The 25,356-nt window shown below is 39.6% G+C and overlaps 1 protein-coding gene across 1 annotated transcript in view; it reads right to left on the reverse strand.

Annotated features, from left to right (window-relative positions):
* The window catches only part of THADA (THADA armadillo repeat containing), a 317,064-nt gene that overhangs the window by 163,554 nt on the left and 128,154 nt on the right, over positions 1-25,356 (reverse strand). Inside the window, exons 27-28 of the mRNA XM_082643116.1 lie at positions 9,610-9,699; positions 8,360-8,491 (exon numbers count right to left, since the gene is read on the reverse strand). Coding sequence (XP_082499242.1) covers positions 8,360-8,491; positions 9,610-9,699 — 222 coding nt within the window. The remainder of the gene's footprint in view (positions 1-8,359; positions 8,492-9,609; positions 9,700-25,356) is intronic.

The following is a 25,356-nucleotide window of genomic DNA, read 5'->3' on the forward strand; positions in this document are numbered from 1 at the left end:
AAAAAAGCCGCACGACGCAGAAAACATGATTTCATTCCACACACTGAACCTCAGGTACCCCTGGGTAGAATTTGGAAATTCAGAAGGCCATAAGCAAAAAAGCCCTCCAAATAAAGCACTAGCCAGGCAGGGCCATGGTAAAAAGGAGACCAAGTAGATAGCTGCCCAAACTGTGATTTCACCAGCATTGGGAAACACCTTCCGATCTCTGCTTTTAGGTCCTCCCTTATGTAAGGCCTAAAGTTCCATCACCTAGATTCCTCACTTTATTTCAAAATGTGTATCTGTGTAACACAACAAACAGCCCCAAGGAAGGTAATGACTAGGATCATTTACACGTCTGTATGAAAGGAAGGAGTAGGAACGGGTTTGGCTTATAGGCAAAGAGGAAAACTGAGCACTCAAAAAAGCCCTGAGTGGAACTGAACATCTGCACCTTGACAGTCTTGCTCAAGGCCTGGCCTGGTATCAAAGTCATATCACTAAAACCAGAGGTCAGGGTTTCTACACGTTAATGGAATGGCAGGTCCCTTTTTTTCACCCAACCACTGTTAGCAGATCAGGATGGTATAGGGAGACTCCTAACCTTTAATCCCATTCTCTAAGGCTCATGGAATTTACCAGTAACCACAGGACAGGTGGAGTTCTGAACCTCTAGGATGGCCAGGCAGGAGGAAGTGCTGTAGTAACAGCACCAGGAAAGCCCTGTTCTCAAGTATTTTTACTTGTAATGGGCTAGGACTGGCAACTCCTTTATTTTTTCTACAGGCATCTCTGTTTGAAGTTTGGACAACAAAGAGTTATCTATTTTAATCACTCTTCAGAAAAGCATCTCTGACTTTTCTCAAAGACTCAGATGTTCCTTGTACTTGTCAGAAAACAAATGTGGCTTAAGCCAACATCTGAAATGGAGAAAAATATAGCAACCACCAAAAAACGATAATTAAATTAATAAGGAATGCTTTTCAGACATAACATCCCATAGGCCAAAAAAATGTTTTCAGAACTACAGAGAACAAAGTTATAGAAGTTAAATTTAAGTGGATTAACTGCTGAAGGGTACCATGTAGGGGCAGACCACTGTGACCTGTGGGCCATGTGAAGTATGGCACCCCAACTGGTAGATGGTGGAACCCATGAATAAACAGATGACAGAGTATCTTTTTATGCCAGAACTCCTCGCAAAAAAGCCACACGATGCAGAAAACATGATTTCATTCCACACACTGAACCTCAGGAACCCCTAAGGGGTACCTGAATAAAAATGTACAAATATGTGTTACAGGTTTAGAGGCAGGTTTATCATTTCACTGCACATTTAGAATCTACAGCCAGGTTGTTCAGCTATTCTAAAATAAGACACCTCAAAAAGATGCCTTGACGGTCATCCGGCTCCACCTCAGATGCACTGCAGAAATCTAAAAAATATACACAACGTGTGATCAGTTTTCCTTGATGACATTCAATGACCAGCAGCTCAGAATTACGGAAATCTGTTCGTTCTCTTGATGCAGAATGTTAACTCTCACAAAATTCTTCCTTATATTAAAATCTGAAATCTATCTCTTACTTTCCCATTGGGAGCACAAGAGAGAGATTATGTGCCTTCTGTCATACGGCTGCCTCTCAAATATGTAAAGACCATTACCATGTTGCCTCTAACTAGTCTTTTCCAGTCTAACTATTTCCAGATGTTCAGCTTCCTCCTCATCTTGGTCACCTTCTCTGGATAAATATTAGTTTATCAGTGACCCTCCTAAAATGGGAAGCCCACAGCATAATAACATAATAGCAGAATGATGTAGGTTTAGTCTGACCAGCAGAGTTCAGGGGGACTATAGCCTTCACTACCTAGAAGCAGCAACTGTGTCATACTGCTTCCTCAGGGCTCACCAGGAAATCCCATTCCCCAAGATTTTTTCATAAAAACTGCTATGAAGCCGACAGCTCTCATTCTATATGTGTGTAATTTTGACTTTTCTTTACAAAATCAGAACATGATATATATCTCTATTAAATGTTATCTTGATAGCCTCAGCCCATCAATCCAGTCTTCCAAGGCTACTCTGAAATCATATTTTTCAATTATGGATGATATTAGACATATCAAATAAAAAAGAGTAGAGAATAATATAACAGCCATTTGCCCCAAACCCAGCTTAAGAACACATCACAAATAAAACAAGCTCCTAGTATATGCTTCCTTAATTTTATCCCCTCCTTCCCTGCTTCATAAAGGTAATGGCTACTATCTTAAATTTGTGTCTGTCACTCCCATGCTTAAAGACTATTTTGAATGGGAGTCCATCACCAATTATATTTCTCTTATATGCAAACCTAATAAGCACGCAATCTAGTCTGTCTTCATTTTAAGTAAGTAATTCAAACGCTGAATAAAGCAGCATTGGCCTCATCTATCAGACTCGTAATCCCATCAAAACAATGAGGTGACTCAGGCATGACTAATTCTTAGGGAATCCTTACTAGCTCTCAGCAAATAAAGTATGAAGCACTTGCAAGTAATACATTGAATGATCCAGTCTAAAACAATATCAACACAATTGTTTGCTCACTGATAAAAATATGCCTTTTCCTCTCTCTTTTGAAATCTTTCTGCAAGCTCCGAGGATAACATTCCCATGCCACACATCCCCAAAATCACTGACTTGGCTCTAGGCTAACTTGCACCTGAGGCTGTTAAGTTATCCCGGTCCAAGGATTTGCCTTTATCCATAAGAGACAGTGTTCTTTTTCTATCACCTCACCTACATCTGGTTTCAGGGCCTTCCTTCCAGTTTACTGGCAAAGACAAAGCTGAAGCAGGAGTTAAAAAAAGTCTGCCCTCTGTCACCATTATACTATCAACCCCTTCCTCTCTCTAGAATTTTTCTTAACCAACAAACTAAGGGGCTTTTATCTGCTATTTTGTAGTCAGGATTATCCCCATTATACCAATTGACTGCCTGAAGCACTCAGGGGCCCTCCTTTTTGTGACACATTAATCAGGAGGCTTTCCCCCACATATTTTGGCTTGTTTATAATTCTATGACCTCCCTCCTCCTCTTATCAATTCAGGCTCCTCTCATTTGGCTCTAAAGCCTGCAGCATGGTAGCTGCAAGGTGGACCTCCAGATCCCTTGACTGGATAGCAGTCAGGGGAGAGGAGGTCAGAGTCCAGGAAGGTCTCAGGTCATAGGCTCATAAGGCCAGAGAGGACCCTGGGTAATGTCCAATGCCTTAATTTGATAGAAAAGGAAACCGAGGGTGTGACCTTCAGAGAGGTGAAGTCAAAATAAAAGCAAATGTCAGAGCTCACATTAGAGCATAAGATTCCTCAAAGGGCAGGTAAAACAGAAAACCCAGCTGAGCCTCCTTTCTACATAATCAGTAACCAGTGGGATATGAAATATGGTTCTAATACTGTAAGACTAGGAGTCCCTTAAGTACTTCATAGATACACAGATCTGCTAAGACACAAAGTGTCTCATTTCACAGTTAGTTTAGTTTTTAGGTTAATAATTCAGCCTCTGTGCCCAAACCTGGGCTATGCAGAGAAAGGTACCAAAAATGAAAAACAAACTGAAAAAATCCATAGCTGCTTCTCCATGGAAAGAGATTAAGATTTATTTGGAGGGAATAAGTATTGAGCATATAAATTACAATATGATACAGTAATGATGACTAGTAAGATAAGAGATTTAAATGAATGCTATAGCTATTCAGAGGGAGAGAGGATTAAGAGCTGGGGTGGAGAGAAAGGGAGGTGGGTATGCCTTCTTTCCCAGCAGTGTCTCAACAGCCCTCTGCCTGATTTCTCTCTATATAAAGCAAATCCTGCCTTCTACTTATCACAAGGATTCTGGGAAGGCAGAACAGATAGAAATGTGCAACCTTGGAGGAAAGTTCCTGGTATTACAATCACAAATGAAGGTGGAAGCCAACTACTGTCTACTGCAAAAACCCCAACTCTACACGATGGCAAATAAGATCTTTCAACTTCATAACCTGGGTAAGGAGTAAGGTGATAATTCTTGGATTACGCAACTTTCAAGGAAAAGAAAACAAGAGTCAATATTATTTTCCAATATCATAGGCTTAAAAGGCCTCAGTCTTAGTTTTTGTACTCCCTACCCCTCCCTTCTTCTTAAGACTGGTACAATCAAAACGTTCCATGAAATATTTAAAAAATATATAAAATGCAGATTTTCCAATTTTTGTTTTGATTGTTGACTAGATGTTTCAATATCGCAACTGAAACAGTTTCCATTGCATACATAGGTCGCTATGGGTGATTTCCACTGCCACGTGTTTAATTAAGATTGTATGGTTATTTGTACCTCAAAATTTTTCACAAAACAGAAAGGCAGATTCCACTGAAAACTTACCTAAAGTGAACAATGATTGAAATGATTTGGAGAAAAACATACCAAAAGTCATTTGCAATGAAAATAAGTCAAAAAGGGGGGAGGGTGGGGAGATCCTTTTAAAAGCATCCCAGAGTGAACAAAAGGCAGTAGAGGGATTTAATCCGATGCTGAGACCTCAGTTATCTGCAACAGAAGGCACTTTTTGCCTCACACACACAGGTACCACACTGGTCCAAGGAGTGTACAGAACCTTGCTCAAGCATCACAGCTAGTGAATAAGTGGCAGAGCTTAGAAAGAACCAACTCTCTTGAGTCCAGGGCCTTTGTTCTGTTCAGGATTGCCGAGGTTTGAGGCATTTTTGGTTTCCTACAGCTCATCAATTCAAACTTGAAGCTTGCTTGTGAAAGGGAATTCCAAGGTGTGTGTCCAGAGATATTCTGGTCTCTAGAAAGCCCCGGACAAGTGGGCACTAGTGAAGTGTATTCAGGGAGCTAGTCAAGGTCCCTTTTAAAGCATGCGTTCACTCTGCTCTGTGGTGTCTGAACTGAAGGGTGAATGGCCTTAAATTGAAGGCATCATCTCTGCATGGAAGAGAGCTGTGTATCTGGATCCAGCACAGCATTAGGCACATAAAATACACTCGATTTGAAAAAACCTTGTAAACAAAACACTGGGATTAACATGATCATTTCTGTTCCAAGATGATGCAACAAATCATAGCTGTGCACACACATAACTGTGGAAAATCCACATCAGAAGCTTCTAAGATTTAAGTTAACAAAGAAAGGCAACAGAGATATAAGCTTGGATTCCCAAATGTGGAATAAGGGACAAAGGTACAAATAATACTTCCTAACACCTCACAGAGAGGAAGGAAATGGCAGGTAAGTATATGTAAATCAAAGGGAAATAAAAAGCTGTCATCAGGGCTTTTAATCTTCTCATTGTACAACTGATTCACTTTAGCACAGTCAGAGCAACCTCTGTGCTATTCCCACTAGCTGAAAAATTTTGCTTTAGCTAAACTCAGAGTATCCAAGAGCCTGATTAGAGCTCTTCCAAGTACGTAAATTAATACTAGCAATGCCACAAAAATAAAACACTGCCCATCCACTTATGCATACATCCGTCTTTTCAGCCATTATGCCAAGTCAACACAGCCCAATCTTTACCATGAATAGAACCACAAACACTGCCTGGATTGGCAGGTTTTTATGATCAATCTTTCACTTTCTTCATGAATAATTTTCTCAGAAGTAATTTAAATCTAATGTGTATAGTTTTAACAAATTTGCTATTTAAAAAAAATCTTTTTATATAGTTCATCTCTCCGGTGTGACTGTGAACATTTTAGGGTAGCACAAGGTTGTCCTGGCAGTAGGTTGATGAAACCCAAAACTGGGTTTTCTAACTCTAAATTTAGGATCTTTCTACTTTCTTTTCAAGAAAGAAAAGCCAGGCTTCTTCTATCCCAGGCCACAGACTGGCCCCAATTACCCCAAGCAATGATCCCACAGATGTAAGCCTGAGAGAAAGCCTGCACCCAATCAAGCCACTGCCACCACTGGAAAAGCAAGGTCAGGAGTAGACCCCACTGCAAGTGGGGCATGACTTCTCCATCGTGAAAATAGCCTGCACTTGGATCCACTGCCTAGATACGGGCTCCTAATCGCTCCTAGTTGCATAAATTTCAGGGCCCTTGGGGCTACTCAGTGTAGCCAAAACTCTTAACTATACAAAAGGGAGTTGGATAATTTGGTGTAATAGAAAGAGGATACCCAAGACTCTTGACAAGCCCTACAGTCTTGGGTTCATATTCCAACTCTATAACTGAGTCGCTTTCTGAACCTCAGTTTCCTCAACAGGTAAAGAGAGGTGTAACACCTCCTCTCAGAGTCATTGTTAAGCAAAACGCCCCAGTTCAGTGCCTGGCAAACAGTGGAGACTCAACAAGCTTGGTCTACTTCCTACTGAACTCTCTGCTCAGAATATTTTCTTGCTTGTTCTCTGCATTCCTGGGTCAAAAGCTACTTCTAATAAACCTCCTGAATAGCCGAACCAAGTTCCAAGTATGATCCTACTACTGTATAGTTTATTAAAATCATCTCTCTGTATGTGTGTGGTTCTGATAATGTTCGATACCTCAAATTTAATCTTGCTACTCAATGTGTGATCTGCAGACCAGCGGCCTCAGCATTATTAGAAGTCTGTGTGAAATGCAGAATCTCAGGCCCCACCCCAGACCTACTGAATCAGAATTTATGAGACCCCCAAGTGATATGTTTACATCCTAAAGTTTGAGAAACACTGCCTATAACATACTTGGACATTCAGTAAACCAGAGCCTACAGACACTCTAAGGAATCCGCTATGGCACTTTTGCTGCTGATGGTGTTCTATGAATCTTTACTCAAGTAGAAAGCAACCACTGTCTAAGGCATTTTCACTGGAAGGACAGGAGAACTGTACATTTCTTTCTTTGTGTTTCTGAGTTAAGAAAAAGAAGATGCACTAAGTACATTAGCCTTAAGGCAATATTTAAATCTCCTATGTTCACGCAATCTTTGTATATGTAATAAGTACTCTGAGTATAAGTAGTAATATGAGCTTTCTGATTATATGTAAACTAATAAATAACAGGAAGGATACTTTCAACATAGTAACTTCTGGTTTCTAGGATGTAACACGTATCAGGTTGATTAGAAATAAGCTTCCACAAATTGGATGTCCTCAACGCAGGATGATAAAGTTCTAAAGCGTGTCTCTGTTTCTAATGTACACTGTGATTCTGTATATGTGCCTCCCCCAACCATCAACTTTCTGAATTATTTTTTAGTTCTTTCCAGTTATATGTGAAAGTACAATTTTTAAATGCTCCTGAAAGTTAAATTTATGACCCAAATTCCTAAAATGAATCACCAAACGCTGGATATGGGAGGCTGGTAACTCTGTGTATCAGGAAACAAAAACCAATCTGAGTGAGTCATCTCTGTGATCACAGATAACACAGCCACAGCCAGGGCTTGGCGCAAACAAATGGCTACAGCAATCACACACCAGAATCTTGTGTTTAATGGTTTCTCACATTAAAATGCATCAGTCAGCTCTGTGAAACCAGGAAGTGGAACCCAGGGCACCACATAAATAACAAGTACACTCTCTTGAGTTGGTTGTATTTTATCCTTCTGCTGTATTTCAATTTTTGGTAGATACATAAAAATGAAGGTACTGTTTTGTCAAGAGGTAAGCAGAAAGGTAAAAGCTAACTAATAACACAGGGTTTCTGAAATATTTCATAAGAAAATTTCAATACTTTTTGGAGGCCTGTTTATTGAGGCCTTTGATCCAAAATGAAAAAGGTGATCAGAAGCTGGTGAATGCCTCAAAAAAATATAACAAGAGGAAGTGGTAATAGGCTGTAGAAGCAGAAAAGCCTGTTATCATTTGAATCCATGTGTAATCTTTATGCATGGCTTTTTCTCAGGTACTCCAAGCTTGAAAGGGAGGATGAGTGGGAAGTGAACTCGTGCTACACAGCATTGCCATCTAGATGTTGCCCTTTGCAACCACCAGCAAACTCCTCCAGAGTGAAGGGGCAGGTGTCCTCCTGAACCCCTGGACAGGGGATATATGCCAGAACTGAGCCTGCCCCATGCTGGCCAGGCTCAACACAGGGATAATGTAAACACCCAGGCTACGTTTATCAAAAGGGGGTATCTCCTATCAACACCACACACCCATTAGCAGGCAGGACTCCCAGAAAACACTACTTAAACAGTAGACATGAGCTCCTAAACCCACCATCTGAAACACTGGAGACCAGTTGGGGGCAATGGCAATAATCCCAGGCCCCCGCCTTCACAAGAACCCTCCCAGAGTAAAAAAAAAAAAAAAAAAAAAAAAATCTATAATTTCTGAAATAGGAACAGGATTAAACAGCCCCATAAAGCCCCCATGCCCATTCCCATTATTTCCATGAGGCATACACTACCTCATAATGAAGGGAATAAAAGGTGCCATGCTGAGAGCAGAACAGGTGCCATCCATCGGGGAAGGGTAGAGCCTCCCCAACACCAAAAGTAAGAGAAACATGCTGGGATGACGGTTTAGTTCTCCTGTATCACTGAAAAAAAAAATTATTGTACATAAAAGGTTTAAAACTTTAGGCAAGGCACTATCTTCAAACGTTTTTCTCATTAAATAATTATGTATTGATATATAAAGTGAGACTCTATGATCAGCAATAATTTTCCTTTTTGCGTTTTTTCCTCCATTCACTTCATATTTTCTTAGTGTGCAAATGAGGAAGAACTACTGGTAAAGCCACGGATTGGGCTTCTGCACAGGATTCTCTTCTCAAAGCATATTATTTGATAATTCGAGTCTGCTGTTTTGATCTCAGCTGTTCAGACAGTAGAGAGGTGTCTATTCCAGAGTATGAAATGTGAAACTTTTAACACCTAAATGTACTTAAGAAAGCGTGAACAGTCACTTACCAGGGCCAGAAAAGCCTGTCTGCACAAATTACTAATGTGAGGAAATGGATCATAAACAGAAGTAAAATTCACTGATGCGATTTTATTTTCTCATTACAGACAACTGGTATAAATTCATGCCAAGTGCAAAAACTGCTACAAGAATAAAATGGTCCATGCTCTAAGATGTCCATTCTAAAAATTATACTACCAGCTACAGAATGTGATTGAAAAGACAACGGTGAACTTTTTGATCTGCTCTGATCAGACTGGAAGCCCTTTAATAGCATTATTTTGTGTTTCCAGGGTCACTGGCCATCTTCACTCAAGTAGAATAGTACCATTTCTGATCACAAGTGACCAGATTAGTCAGCTGCAACAGGCCAGTGATTAAAAAAATGACAGGGGTGTGTTAAAGCAAACTCAATATGTAAACACACAGATTCTGAATATAAGAGGAAGAAAATGATTCTTAGAAGAAATCACCATGTGCTTCTAAAAAGCTAACTCCTATAAAACACTAAAAACTTTAAAAATAGGATTTTTAAAATGTAAAATATAATATAAACCCTGGATTTTATACAACCTTTCAGGTATATATCTACTACAGAGTGTCAGGCAACACAATGTATTTAATAAAGAAGCACTTTAAAAAAATCCATCTATGTTTACAAGGAAGGAGCTGATCAATTGCTGCCTGGAGGGAAAAATCTTGAAGTAATTCACATCCTTGATTTCACTTTGCCCCACCCTATTCTCTTCTTACCTGTCCACGGTATTGGCTACAGTTTCCAACTGTTTGAGAAGAAAGGGATAGAGTTCGGGGAAACGAGAGAAAAATTCACTCCCTGTCATTCTGTGTAGAGAGAAAAATAGATAAATTACTATCATTCATTTCTTCTGATTTGATAATAAAGCCTTTTTATTTATTTATTTTTTAAAGAATGACAACGAAGATCATTTGTTTGAAGATTTAATGAAATAAAGTTAAGAACAAAACTCACATCTGAAGAATTTAACAATCAATAGAAACAACAGATTTAATATGGATTTTGGAAATGCTCTTAACGCATGGAATTTTATCTCAAAATTTAAGATTACATATACTTACAAGTATTTAATATTAACTTCTGACAGGGAAGAAATACGCAATTTGTAAAAATGCCAAGTTTCCACAATTGATTTGGACTATGAGTATAGTCAGCACCTGGAAGACTGAGACTGACTCAGCTTCAGTAGTAAGGGCAAATGTAAAACAAGGTTTCTCGAAGTCGGCACCAATGGCAGCCTGGATGAGCTGCTCTTTGTTGTGGAGGCCGTCCTGTGCACCGTAGAGGGTTTAGCAGCCTCCACAGCTTCTACCCACTAGATGCCAGTAGCTCAACACCTCCTCCTCCCACCAGCTGACAACCAAAAATATCTCTGGGCGTTGCCAAATGTACCCTGAGAGGGAAAAAAAGGTTCCCAGCTGAGACCCACTGGTCTGGAGCACGGTTATCAGAAACATGGCATGTGAAGTTCTGGAGCGCCAATCTGAGAGGGCTACCTTTTCCCTCTTTATAAATACTGCCCCCTGAACTCTGACAAGATTCTGAAAATAGGTCCTCCAACTGTACAACCGACAAAAAAGCTCAAGCTAAACATAGCGTTTGGTGTTAAGTACTGTCTCCAAAACTATTAAAGAATTACTCTGAAGGGGTAACATAAATATTCCCCAACTTGCCCTTCTTAGCAATTCTAGATGCATGCTCCTATTAATGAAGACCCAAAATATCATTGTTTAAAAACTGGGGTATAAAAAAATTGGGGTGTATTTCACACACAGTGAAATGCTCAAACCTTAAGTGTACCATTCGATCAATTTTCACAAATGCATACACTCATGTAATCCAACCCTATGAAGCCTCAGTAATTTTCCATCATCCCAGAAAGTTCCCTTGTGCCCCTTTCCCAGTCAATTCTGAATCCCCAAAGCAACCATGATTTGATTTCTATCACCACAATTTGGTTTTGTCTATTCCAGAATTTCATATAAATGTAATAATGCATTACATAACTTTTTGTGTCTGGCTTTTTTCACTCAGCATAAAGTTTATGAGATTCATTCATGTTATTCAACATATCAGTAGTTTGATTCTTTTTGAATATACAAGGTTGTTTATCCATTCTTCTCTTGACAGACTGGGACTGTTTCCATTTGTTGGCTTTCATGAATAAAGCTGCTATGAACATTCTTACACAAGGTTTTTTGTGGACATATGTTTTAATTCTTCTTAGAAAACTGACTGTTTTCCAAAATAGTTATAGCATTTTACACTCCCAACAACAAATAAGCATTCTAGTGGCTCTATATCCCTTCCAACATTTGCTGTTATCTTTTTTTCCATTTTATCCATCCTTGTGGGTATGTAGTGGTATTTCCCCATGATTTTGGGGAGAAGTGATTACTTTTGTTTGTTGCAAACCTTTTAAACCTTACCACACGTTATAAATTTTCTTTTATACCTATTTCATATTCAGTAAGATCAAATTTTTTAAAAAATCCTTACTCTATCCCTTACTTCATCCCTTATTCTATCCTTACTTTATCCTCAATAAATAAGTTACAGATTTATTGAACATTTACTGGACATTTTATGTTAAATAAGCTCATTTCCTTTTTGTACTTATTAGATATTTTTATGGAAAAAATTAATAAATATTATAAGAAACACACTAGACTGCCCAGTGCCTCTCCTCATAGAAAACTATGCAAAAGTATCTTAGCTTTCTCTTTTAAAAAATTCAGTGCATTAAGTACTTACTTTTCATTTGACCTTTTTCCCCCAACAAATATGCATATTACATATACTGCTGTGCACCTTGATTTTTTTTCATCTAAACTATATCTACAAAGTCATTCAATATCAGGCACCCTGAACTATTTCTTTCCATTTAATGGCTGCAGAGTAAACCACATTATGGTTGAGTGTAACTGATTTAATCCCTAATGGTTAGGGCTTTGGGTTGTTACCAGTCTCTTGCTGTTACAAAGGATAACATGTATAAATTTCATCCTTAATAAATCGCAAACCTGGGCTTTGCAAGGTCAATGTTTTATTGAGGGGGAAGACAAAACAATTCCACTACAGGCTATGTTACATTCCTTACCACCTCCAAGCAAAACTGGTCAAGAATATCAGCTTCCATTTTTAGTAGAGTCACTTAAAGATAAAACTGTAAGAGTTCAGTACTGGGATCCCTGAGTACATTTGCTCATACAGAACATCTCCATCTACACAACAAAGCCTGGTGGATATCTCTTCTCAAGGAATCAGTCACTAATTTCCAGGGGAGTAAGTCATTCCTTAATGGCCTGATATCTCTTGGTGGAATAAGAAAGACAAGCATTCTCACTTAAGTAGACCATATGGTTGTTATCACCATCATCTAGAAATTGCCTTGATAAATAACTGGCTCTGCTGACCATGATAATGCCAGAGAAAAGGGCTGAGGAGCTACTATTCTAAAATTAAAGGCTTTTTTTTTTTTTTTTTTTTGGCTGCACTGAGCAGCTTGCAGGACCTTAGCTCCCCAACCAGCGATCGAACTCAGGACTTCATGACAAGAGAAAGTAGAAAACATAGGATGACATACGATTTTTTAGAAATCTGAATGCCAGACTAGACAGATTCACCTGTCTTACAGGCACTGAAAGTATCTGAATAGGAGAGAGAGGTGACAAGAGCAGACAGATTAGAGAGAGTAGAAATGTGGTGACCCCATGGACATTCACTAAATGTGTACCTTTTCACCTCAACTACAGCATTAATATCTATAGGCATCTATACTTCCCTGCATCTCTCTTGATACACAGCACAATACTAGGTACATGTTGGTTGACTGGTAAATATTTTGGCAATGAATCAATAAGTAATATTAGCCACAGAGGAAAAAAAAATTCTAATATAGTTGACCTCAAACCTATGCCTTATGCCTTTTTTCTTCTCTCAGTGACTGGTACCCACCCAACTGACACTTAACTACTCACCCAACTTGCCAAGCCTGAAACTCCCAGTGCACCCAGGCAACAGGCAAATCTTGCTACTTCTACCTCCAGAGTATCTGTTGAGTCTATTTCCCATCATCCCCACTACTTACAAGTCTGACCGCCATTTTTTCTTGCCTAGATGCTATGTCAGCCTCTCACTTGATGTCTTTGTCTCACATCTTCCCCCTCTGTAAAACTCTCTGTTGTGATAAGAATTCTCTCTTTAAAATACAAAGCTAATCATGTGACATTAGGAGATTAATGGCTCCCTACTGCTTTTCGGACAGTCTAAACTCTTTAGCCTGATTTTCAAAGTTCTGCTTAATCTGACTCACTTGTCCAGCTATCTCTTGCCTCTCCACCTTCAAACCCAGCCATGCAGAGTTTCTTTTGGTTCTATCAACATTACATGCTCTTTCTAGTCTCCAGATGTTGGCAAATATACTTTCTGTTAGGAACACTTCTGCCCTTGCCCACCCCAGACTAACTCCAAATAATCCTTCAATTTGGGGCTTAGGCCAGCTTCTTCCAGGACACCTTCCCTGATGTCGCAAATGTGGGTTAGGTGCCTGACATTGGTCTTACACTATAACCTACAATCTCCCCATAATAGCACACTTCAACACTTCATACACAGAACTTCCAATTTACTTATTTCTCCCACTGATTACACGTTCTGCACAGGCAGAGACTAACTATATCTATCTTATTTCTCCATATTATCTCAGGTACTAAGTATGACGCTCAGTTCACAGCTGGTGCTTAATAAACAGTTGCTGAGTGAATGAAGCTAGACGAAGGAGTCCTTGACAAAGTCAAGGAGAAAAGGAATTATGACTAAGATGGTAACAAATTAATGATTTCTTAAAGTGCATCCTTAGTTATATCTAAGGACATTCAGAATCATCATGTGAATTAATAAACTGAGTATCTTGCCAGGGCTCGAAATGTTCTTAAACACAAATATACAAAGCTCATCTCCCTGGTTTGCAAAACAGTTTGATTCTAGGTCCCCCAAATAAGCCAACAGGCTGATATGTTACCTCCCCAGATATAGCAAGCCCTGGGGGTAAATTCACCAGTGACAGGCATTTCAAACCTGTTTATCTACGTGGCCAAAAAACTAGCCCAGCAACTTCACAGGAAACAAGAGAAATGACAAAAAGTTAAAACTGAACATCTGTAAATTCAAGCTCCTAGGAAGACAAAGGAGACCAGCAAATACTCTGAATGGGATAAAACAGACAGACACAGGAGAAAACAAACAAGCCAGGATAGAGAGTGAGAATAAGCAGCTTTAACCTTGGAACTGTCAGACTACACAAAAGGTGAGTTATTCCCTATCCCACCAGGTAAGAATTATGCAGACACAACCGATGAGAGGCTCTTGGGGGAAACACAGAAGCTGCCTGAAGAAATCCACTTGCCTTGCACCAAGAATAAGGTGTCAGGAGCACAGAGTGGCTGTGATCTCCACCAAGGCGCTCCTCGGTCTGCCATGTTCAGTGCTGGACTCCCCCAGAGCCCAGCTGGGGCCAAGAACAGAGTAGGCTAGCAAGAGAGGTTTACTGAATGAAAGAAAATGCTTGCCTGGCACCATTTTGTTTTATTTCAAAAGCGATTTTAAATGTATTCTAGCACTTCTTATTTATCGAGAAAAAATTAGATAATAAAGAACACTGCAAAGAAAAATCTAAAAATCACCACAAACACACTACCCAAAGATAGCTACCAGTCTGTTCTGAGGTCTGTCTATACCTTTCTCCTCCTTATATACTGCTCTATAATCTGTTTTTTACACTTCACAGTATATCAAGAACACTGTTCCATTATCAATCTGAACCCATTTTAATGTAGTAGCCTCCGTGTGGTATGCTCTCTGTGCCTCTCCTATGCTTGAACATAGGTTTGGGGCACTAATCCAGACACCATCCAGAACAACTCATCCCGTCTTGGCTAAGCTGTGTGGGGAAAGCAGTCCTAATCCAGCCACATTCAGCGCTGCCCTTTTGTCTGCACATTCCACATCTAATCTTGGTAATGCCAAGAGAGTCTAGTTTTTGAGAGCATCTGAGCTTTGGTCATTTTGGTAGTCTGTGAATCCACCCGGCCATCTAACAGCCTAGAGGAACCTTCAATTGAATCAAGCTTCTATTTCTCTTAGAGATCTGTATCCTAAGCTCAGCCACACATATGAAAAGTTGAAATGCCAGAAGCACATGCTTCTGAGTTTCACAAAAGTATCAGGATGAAAACTATCATGCAAAGAAAAGAAGCACTTGGGGAAATGTGTTAAAAGTAAAAATAAGGTATATCCACCCCCAATTCCTACATACATACCCCCTATCATTCTCAATCATCTCAGTAACAGGGATCAACAGAGTAATAATGTACAAAGGTATAAAAAGAGAAAGCTAGCAAGGGCAAGCAAAAACATGCAGGAGTAAGGAAGTACATAGTAAATAGCAGCAAAGGCAGAGTTTGTGCCTGGTTATAAAAAAAAACAGGACTTATTCACAGGCCATGGAGTAAACACCATAAAACTGGTCATTAGATGGAAACAAATGATGAAGGCAAAAGCCTGGAGGTTTTCAGTCTGTATTTGAAATGGGAACCCAATAAACTATTAAAACCTAGCTACTCTCCAGATTATGGCCTATAAAACCACCCCAGAGGAGAGAAATCAGCTAAGGGCCTACGTCTCCTTGCCACGGTGATTGCTGATAAAAACAGCAAGCTCATCTTAAGAAAAACAGTGCTCCCAAATGCAAACAAACCTACAAAGAAGACAAAGCATACACAAACACATTTCAAAGGATGATCAAATGCAAACTCATAAAATAGAAACAACTAATAAAAAAGAAATCTGGATTTGGACTCCCACCAGGAGAACCATGTCTGACTCCATTTCTAGAATCCTCTCTCTACCTCTGACTAGGGCTGACACCAGAATCTCTCCCTAGAGTACTAATAATTAAGCAAGAATAAGTGACTGGACAAAAGGGATGTCAGGGGTCTCAGGGTCAGAATCTTATACCCAAGAAGCACTTGTAATCACTGTGATGGGTCCACCAGGAAGTCCTGTTATTAAATTTCAGGCAAATGGTATAGGAAGTTAAAGGAAAGGCATCTTTTTCAGGGCCTCCGTTCTAAGGGTACTGACTCTGACCAGGTCTCCTGCCAGTCTCATCTCCCTTCTTAACCTCTGTAGATAGCCATGAAATTCTTGGCCACGTCGAATGTTTTTCTAATCCTTCCCTTCAGGAACTGCTTTTCAGGTGGAGAATCTTCCAAATCACAAAACCAGCCATCACTATACTATACCCAGGGAGGGAAGTTAAAGGTCTTGGTTCTGGAAGTGCCCTGCCTTTCCCCATGTGAAATCACTAGCCAGGAGTGAGCTGGGAAATACAGTTCCACTCCTTACCCAGCCAGCTGGTCAGTAAGCATGCATCTCTTGAATTCCTCATGTGTGCAAGGTCCCATTCTAGCAGCTTATATTGGATTTTTTTACAACAGAAATTTTTTTCTTAGAAAATGTTTCTTACTGAATCTCCTTATGTATAAAATCTCAGAATCAGTCTATCTGGGTTAATTCAATAATCATTTTCTAAACAGTTTGTGGTAGACTGTTTCCAAAGATGGCCGACAACAGTTCCTACTGCCCTATATGTGCAGGTCTCCTTCCCTTCAGGAGGTAAGGTCTATCTCCTTTCCCCTGGACTCTAGTCTAGCCCTGTGCCTTCTCTGATCAACAGGAGGTAGTGAAAGTGCCTTAGGCTCCACGAAGCAAGGCAGCTTCTGTATTCACTGTCTTGAGGATGTGACTACTCTGCTAGAGAGGCCCCTCTAGCCCCCCGCCCCCAGTCGACATCTCAGATGAATGCTTCCACTTGAGTGATCCCAGATGACACCACACAGTAAAGAACCACCCAGCTGAACCCAGCCAACCCACAGAATTGTGAGAAATAAAACTGTTGCTGGGCTTCCCTGGTGGCGCGGTGGTTGAGAGTCCGCTTGCCGATGCAGGGGACACGGGTTTGTGCCCCGGTCTGGGAAGATCCCACATGCCGCGGAGCGGCTGGACCCGTAAGCCATGGCCGCTGAGCCTGCGCGTCCAGAGCCTGTGCTCCGCAACGGGAGAGGCCACAACAGTGAGAGGCCCGCGTACCACAACAAAAACAAAAACAAAACAAAACAAAAACTGTTGTTATTTTAAGCCACTAAATTTGGGGGTGTTTGTTATGCAGCAATAGGTAACTGAAGCACAGTTATAACATTCAAGGCACTGAGTTATACTCTGTGGAAAAGGTAATATGCTAAATAAAAGGGACCCTGATAACAAGGAACCCACAATTTAACTCTCACAGTTCTGGAGGCCAGAAATCTGAAATCAGTATCAACAGTCCAAAATCAAAGAGTCAGTGGGGCACCTCCAGAGACTCTAGGGGAGAATACAATCCTTAACCTCTTCTAGTTTTGGGTGGCTGCTGGCATTCTTTGCCTGTAGCCCCATTACTCCAATCTCTGCCTCTGTGGTCACACTGCTTTCTCTTCTTCTGTCTCTCAAATCTCCCCTGCCTCCCTCTTATCAGTGATTACATTATCCCAACCAAATAATCCAAGATAATCTCCCCATCAAAAGATCCTTAATTTAATCACATCTCCAAAGACCCCCTTTGCTTACAAGGTAATATTTACAGGTTCTGGGGGGGGCCATTATCTGCCTAGCACAACTGTGAAAACATAAGAGTTAAGTCATTAAGGGCAAGAATGAACATAACTGGTTTATTCCAAGCCAGCTGTTTTCCAAATCTTTAAAGCAACAGACTACTTTTTTCAACTATAATTTCAATATTTAAAACTTAAATAAAAACAAAAAACCAACAACAAACTAGAACTGTTCTGGTTGAAGCAGGGTTGAGGTGAGGGATCATCAGTTTGGCCTCCATCTTATCCTTTGCAGTCGCAGGCTCTGATACACCTATGTGAGCTCAAGAGTCACAGTTTAGAGAGTGAAGGCTTTGGAAGACAAAGTGAAACTCAGACAGCTGGCCACACGCCCTACCTCTTTACTTCCTTTTATTCCCATCTTTTCAAACCTCTCTAGTTAAAAAAGCACACTCCATCTGTCCCTACAATAATGATTTCATCTTTTTCATAACATTAATAGTTACTGCTGTTTATTAGAACATGTTCCAAGTCTGTCTCCTCTCACTAGGAGGTTAGATCCTTGAGACTAAAAATTCTTATTTCATCTCTAACCTCGACACCTAGAATGGTCCTAGTACATGGGACACTCAGTAAATATCTGCTGGCTTCTTACTGTTTTCTTAGAACTCCCTCCACAAATCTTGCCCCAGAAAAGGATGGGCTGTTTTCTTTTCAACCATAGGGGTCCATTCCCCAACAGTCTGACTCTAAAAATATGTACAGCATTAAAAAACTTATTTGGTAATTCTCAAGAGTATCATACAGGTATTAAAACCCTAGTCAAGCAAATGAACTAAACATGCAAACAGTTCAAACAGTGCTGAACTGGCCTCATTCTCATCCAAAATTCCAGCAAGAAATCACCTAGAAATTTCTTTTTTTACTCATTAACAGTTAATAGACTAATTTAGCAAAAGGTCCAATATTTCAGAATAAAAGCTTTTTGGTTTCTATCCCTGTAATACTTTCATTCAATTAATTTTTTCAAGATCCTACTCTAAACCTTATAGACATTTCCATTAAGGCTAATATCAATTTGCCAATTCTTACTACTAAAGCGAGGGGAAGGTGCCAATAAGAGTTCCCGACTTCAAGGAAAATATTAGAATGAGAAGGACCCTCAGAGAGGTCTACTACTCTAATCGCTTAATTTTCCAGATGAGGAAACCAGTGCCCAGAAGAATTACGTGAGTCTCCCAAGATCAAAATACAAGCTGGGGGGAAAGTGCACAACTAGAACCCAATTGCCTTGTTTCCCAATCTAGCCACTAGACTTTTCAGGGTTTCTATTACACAGGTAATCCAACCATCCTGTGCCAGGCATCTGCTTAACGAGCAGAGGACACTATGGCCCACATAGGCCAGTTTTCAAAGGAGTTCATGTCCTCATTATTGGATCAGATAGCGATCTCTCCACTGCTGTCAATCAGCCCTGGTCAACTTAGATTAAGATTCCCTACCTGAGCTTCCACTTCCATACACTGAGCCTGGCCCACCCACTGACTTTAAAGGGAATAGATGAGCAGGCAACCCGCCAGCTCAACTAAACTTCAAAAATCTATCCATCTGCTCTTACAAAGCATTTTCAGAGATCAATGGACTACAGACATTCCATTTGATCTAACAGTCTCAAGTCTCTCCTACATTCAAATTAAGAAAATCTTACTAATACACTACAACTCTTAACCACTCTCCCCACCACAACTGCCCCCCCCACAAAAAACTAAAAACAAAAATACAAAGGAAAAAACCTCTAAATCTCATGCAAATCAAAACAGAAAAGACAGTGTAAATGCTTGTTCTTATTCAGGCTCAAGGCTTCCTTCTCCCTAGTGAATCCATGTTTTTTTGTAAGTTTATACTCAGGCCAAGGCTTATTTACAAGGAAAAAAACAAAAACAAAAACAGAAAAACTAAGGAGTCACCAGGCAAATGTTACATTCCCAATAAATACAAAACGCTGTCCGTAACGAGGTATGATGTGATGTCTGATGTACATTTTCCCAAATTCACAGCTAGAAGAAATAAGACTCAGAAATCGAAGTGTGATTTCTTCTGCTGTATGGAAAAGTATGGAAAAGAGTCTCCACTTAGTGGATGTCCATCTTAGACTGCAGGATTTAGTCTTCTCTCTGAACAACTGCCTGGAAGTAATCAAAAAAATAGGATAATTTTCAACAGATTGGCTGGATCTCCAGACGAAGAGGAAAAGCCAGCGTTTGGCAGAGTTGTGAAAAAAACATTTTGGACATCTTTGCCATTATTTTTTGGAGAGCCAGAAAACTAATCTGGAATAAGTATAACTCATTATTGTTATTATTATTTAAAACCCTAACCTCTGGCTCCTGGGTTTGGCAGCTGGAAGCATGTTGGTTTCTGTAGAAATGCAAATGAAATTTATTAAATTAGACATTCCAGGATCAGGGTTCTTGTTTGGTATTCTCACGAATGCTGTTTTTTTAAAGTACTCTCAAGTAAGTAGGCTGCCATCTCCTCACAGACCCTGGAAAGCCATCTGCTTGGCCCTGAGAGCAGCCTGTACATTGAGATCACACAGAGGCAGACTTTCAACACGGCTGGGAGCCATTCCCTTCCATGCGTGTTTCCCCTTAACAGCCAGACCCCAAATCCTTCAAAGGCTGAGGCTGTGCTTGCTACTTCAACTGTATCTCCTACAGCACCTAGGAGAAGAGACAGACATAGCATGCACTGCTTACATTTTCAAAGATAAATTAAGGAATAAATCAAGTCTCTTTTCTTCCCCTCTTTTTAGTTATATTCTATTAATTATCAATATAATTAATATACACTCATTTAAAAAACCCTAGACAATATAAAGACGAGTAAGTAGTAAAGAAATTTCACAGTGGCCCATTCTAGACCTTTTCTATATGTGTATAAAAACACTGAAATTAAACATGTGATACACACAGTTGTTTTGGAGGAGTGGCAAGCATAGGTGTGTGTGTTAAATATTGTTCAGCAACTCCCTTTTTAAAAAGTATTTAAGTGCTTTACTCATTTATGTTCTGTAAGTAGAAAGAGAAAAATCACGTTTTCCTTGTCCTTAATTTTAAAAAACGTTTTGAATAAAAGTATATTCTTATTAGTTTATCTCTGTATGTGATCGATAATCTAGCTGACCACAAAATAAAAGGAAGGAAATCATACTCCATCAGAATGTTGAAGGTATCTCTCATATTTTCTAAGTCTTTTGCCATTTTGATCCTTCATTCTCCACATGTAAACAGTTTTTTTTAACTCTACAAAATTTTAGAAATTCCATTATGATGTGTCCCGGTGTGGATCATTTTTCATTCATTGTACTAGAATTTGTACCCTTTAGTTCTAGGAAATTTTCCTGTGCCATTTCTTTGACAATTTCCTGCCCTCACTTTACTCTGCTCTCCCTTTTGAACTCCTTTAAGTTGGATATTGAACTGCCTGAAATAAACTTCTGATTTTCACATCTTTTTTCTTTCCCACATTCCATCTCTCCTGATCTCTTTAGTTTTTGCCCCTGAAAGGGTTCTTTTACTCCATCTTCCATCCTATGTTTTGAAATTTTTATTTGGGCTATCATATTTTCTTAATTTCCTACAGCTCCCTCCCTCTTTCCTTCCCTCCCTCCCTTCTTTCCCTCCTTTTTCTTTCTTCCCTTCTTCCTTCCTTCCTGTTTTTGGCTCCACCACACAGCATGCTGGATCTTAGTCGGGGAACTTCCCCGACAAGGGATCAAACTCGTGCCCCCTGCGGTGGAAGCGTGGAGTCCTAACCACTGGACTGCCGGGGAAGGCCCCTTACAAGTGCTTTCTTATTCAGATGGCTCTTTTAAAAATACCATCCTGTTCTTATTTCATGTAATCAATTTTATCCCATTTCCCTGAGAATGTTAATTTACCTTTTTTTCATTTTAAGCTTTTTTCTGGTCCCTATACTATATTTGCTTCTATTCAATTCCTTTTTTGTTTTATTTTTAATCTCTATTCTTTTTCTAATATTGATTATAAATTTTAGGTGGCAGCTGTTTCTTGGAATGACTGTGGTACTTGTCTCCCTGTTGCACAAACACACACATTCCAATGCAAAGAGTAATTCTATCAGTTAAAAACATGAAGTTCCATAATATGTCAAACAGGGTTTAGAAAACAGGCCAGCAAGAAGGAGGCACAATGAAGACCACCCTGAACAAGCAATATAGCAGAAAGGCATTTTATTCAAAGGATGGTTTCTGGTTTTCTTTTCTCTGTAGAAGCTTTTCATCATGTGAATCTAAAGAACACCATTCTAAATGCAAAATGTTCTACATAAAACATTTTCCCCTTCTTTCCAATTTGGCTATGACTCTAAAGAAACAGAGACACAATAGTTACTAAGGAGGCAGGAAATCCTTCCAGTTAACCAACTTTTACATACTGTTCCTTATGGTCAAAATGGTGACCACACTGTGGTAACTCTTTTTGACTTCATGACCTTATTACTAAGACCGCCAATTACAGTCATCGTTAGTTGAGCAGAGGAACTGCTTGAATGCCAAAAGACTACTCTACAGTACTATTTAACCTTTCCCAACAGAGACTCATTGAAAATGGGAGCTCGGTAAAATGTTTCACCTAACCTTGCAAAGATACTTCCCAGTAAATATTTGAAGTATATAAATACCTCCAAGTAAAGTCTTAAAAATGCGTAAAACTCACAAATGTTAAACCAAATACCCATCTTAATTATATAATCACATTGAAAGTAAAATAATGCCATGAGTTCAGACAAAGATAAAAATATGACACATAAACTAAGGCAGTTCAAATATTACTTCTCTGCCTATATTAAGCCTATTTTCAAAGGCAAAATATTTTTACATAATATGCACAACATTTTATTTCAGAAAAGGCTTCTACTACATCATGGATTAAAATTTGAAACCGTGTTCCATAGATTATTTATTCTGTGGTGGAGTGGAAATGAGGAAACACAATGTAGAGAAAGAGCAAAGGTTTGGAATCAGCCAGACCAGAGGAGGATTACTTATTGGCAGTGTAACTAACCTTGGGTGATTTATCCAACCTTGCTGAGTACCTTTCCACTTTGTTTTCTATGAAATGGGAATAATAGTGCCTACTCTGTGGATTTACTGTGAGAAATGAGATAATACATGGACAAATCTAACACTGTACCTTCTCATCCAATTACACATGCATTGTTCTTTGGCCTTGGCTCCTGTTACCCACCCCTCTTTGTTCCCCTCCCCACTTTAATAAAAGATGAGGTGAAAGGAATAGAGAGGAGACTGGTACAAATTACCATTAAGGTCAACACACTCTGAGATTCTAAGATCTAAGAGTACCAGAGAACACAAGTCACTTTCACTCTTGCCATACAAATAGCTTTTAAAAATACATGAAGTCCCGCATTGAAAACATGAGTAAAATGTGGGTTTGGCACAAAAAATTTTACTTAGTATTCTGAATATATTAACACCTATACTTTGCAGTAATTATACACCAAACTATAAATGTAAGAGTCAAAGACCAGGAAGACAGGTATAAAATGGGATGGATGGATCCATATTGGTAGAAAAAAACATGGTTAGGACATCTAAACACAAACAACACACACACACACACACACACACACACACACGATGGATATGAGACAATAAAAATGATGGTATACAATGCTTCTCTCACATTCTTCCACTCACATATTCTAAAAAAACAATATTGGTTGTTGTTTTTTAAGGCTTTCATAGAGCTTACTTTCTTTTTTTTAAAAAAATTATTTATTTATTTATTTTTGGCTGCGTTGGGTCTTCGTTGCTGCGTGTGGGCTTTCTCTAGCTGCAATGAGCGGGGACTACTCTTCGTTGCGGTGCGCGGGCTTCTCATCGCGGTGGCTTCCCTTGTAGCAGAGCACAGGCTCTAGGCACACGGGCTTCAGTAGTTGTGGCACGCAGGCTCAGTAGTTGTGGCTCACGGGCTCTGGAGCACAGGCTCTAGAGTGGTAGTTGTGGTACACGGGCTTAGTTGCTCTGTGGCATGTGGGATCTTCCTGGACCAGGGCTCGAACCCATGTTCCCTGCATTGGCAGGCGGATTCTTAACCACAGCACCACGAGGGAAGTCCCAATATTTGCTTTTGATGTGCCCATTTTACTAATAAAAACAGACACTTCCATAACTGAACATACACACAAATAGGTGCAGATGCTTCAATAAAAGTATATTTCAGGGCTTCCCTGGTGGCACAGTGGTTGAGAGTCTGCCTGCCGATGCAGGGGACACGGGTTCGTGCCCCGGTCCAGGAAGATCCCACATGCCGTGGAGCGGCTGGGCCTGTGAGCCATGGCCGCTAAGCCTGCGCGTCCGGAGCCTGTGCTCCACAACGGGAGAGGTCACAACAGTGAGAGGCCCGCGTACCGCAAAAAAAAAAAAAAAAAAAGTATATTTCATCCTTGGAAAAGGAAAACCATATTTCTCATAATTATTTGTGATTACAATAGACCAGCTAGCCATTGAGTCTGTACAAAAATAATTTAAAGTCACGCTAATAGTTCTCCAAAAAGTCTCCAAATTTGCCAGAAAACAAGGAGCTTACAAAAATGGTTGATATAAAGACTAAATAAAAATAACTAATAGAAGGAACAGTCACTAATTGTTTTCGTATGTAAATTTTGGCATTCCATCTTATTTTTAATTAATTCCATTAAATTGGTGTTTCGTAGGTCAGAGGATTTTATGACTACAGACCAAAAATGTTGTTTATAAAGCCATTTACAGGGAACTGCCCACAAATATTTTCTAATACATTTTTTACTTTTGTCCGATTCAAATTATTATTGCTTCATTTTTTTCCCCCTTTAAGTCCGATTTTGTTCTTTGTATTTACTTCCACTTCCTTTCTTTGCCCTTCAACAAGGGGTAGTCCATTATAAAGTCTACACCATTCTTTTAAAAATTCATATAGCACCAAATAACTCTAATCTGCAAGCACACTAAAGAAGGGAAAAAAACAACAAACCAGGTGGTAGGCGATACATATTCTTACACACAGCCTCACTCCCCCAACAAAAACGCATAAATAGGGTGGCCAAGGCTTATTTATAGAAAGGACAAAGGGTAACACTGGATAAAAATGAAAATATAGCCAAAAAAGCCTCTTAGTCTCCTCTGGCCTAATTTAAATAGGGTTACTCAAGTTCATGGATTGGTAATGGACGATGTTGCAAAATAAGAATGAATCAGTCATCACTAAAATATTGTTTTATTCTAAGGTTGGACAATATCATATGTTTCGCCCTAAAAGACATGACTCACAGGGAGCCCACAATTCCTTTTCCTTTCTTCCCTGAAATCTGAAAAAAACCAAAAAGGGGTGGGGTGAGGGAGCCACATATCCAGAGTTCCACACCATTTTAATGGTGATTTAATTCTGCTATTACTCAGATATGTGATTCAGGTAAGTCACCTAACTTCCAAGTCTCAGTTTCCTCACCTGTTAAATGGGGATAATTATGCCTAACGTACCTATGTTACCTGGTCACTGTCAAATGAGGTAAGAGATCTGAAAGTACTTTGAAATCATCAATTTTTGCTGATTCTACCTCCTATTTCTCAATTCTGTTCACTTCTTTCAATTTCCATTGTCACTATTCTAATTCAGATCACCAATATTTCTTCCTTAGGCTGGATCACCTTTACAAATATAGGACCACATAGGTGCCCATTCATGAGGAAAATGAGAAAAACCAGGGCAATATACATAGAGCTAAACG

The sequence above is a fragment of the Mesoplodon mirus genome (genome assembly GCF_964341445.2).
Source record: "Mesoplodon mirus genome assembly, chromosome: 14".
Taxonomy (NCBI): Eukaryota; Metazoa; Chordata; class Mammalia; order Artiodactyla; family Ziphiidae; genus Mesoplodon; species Mesoplodon mirus.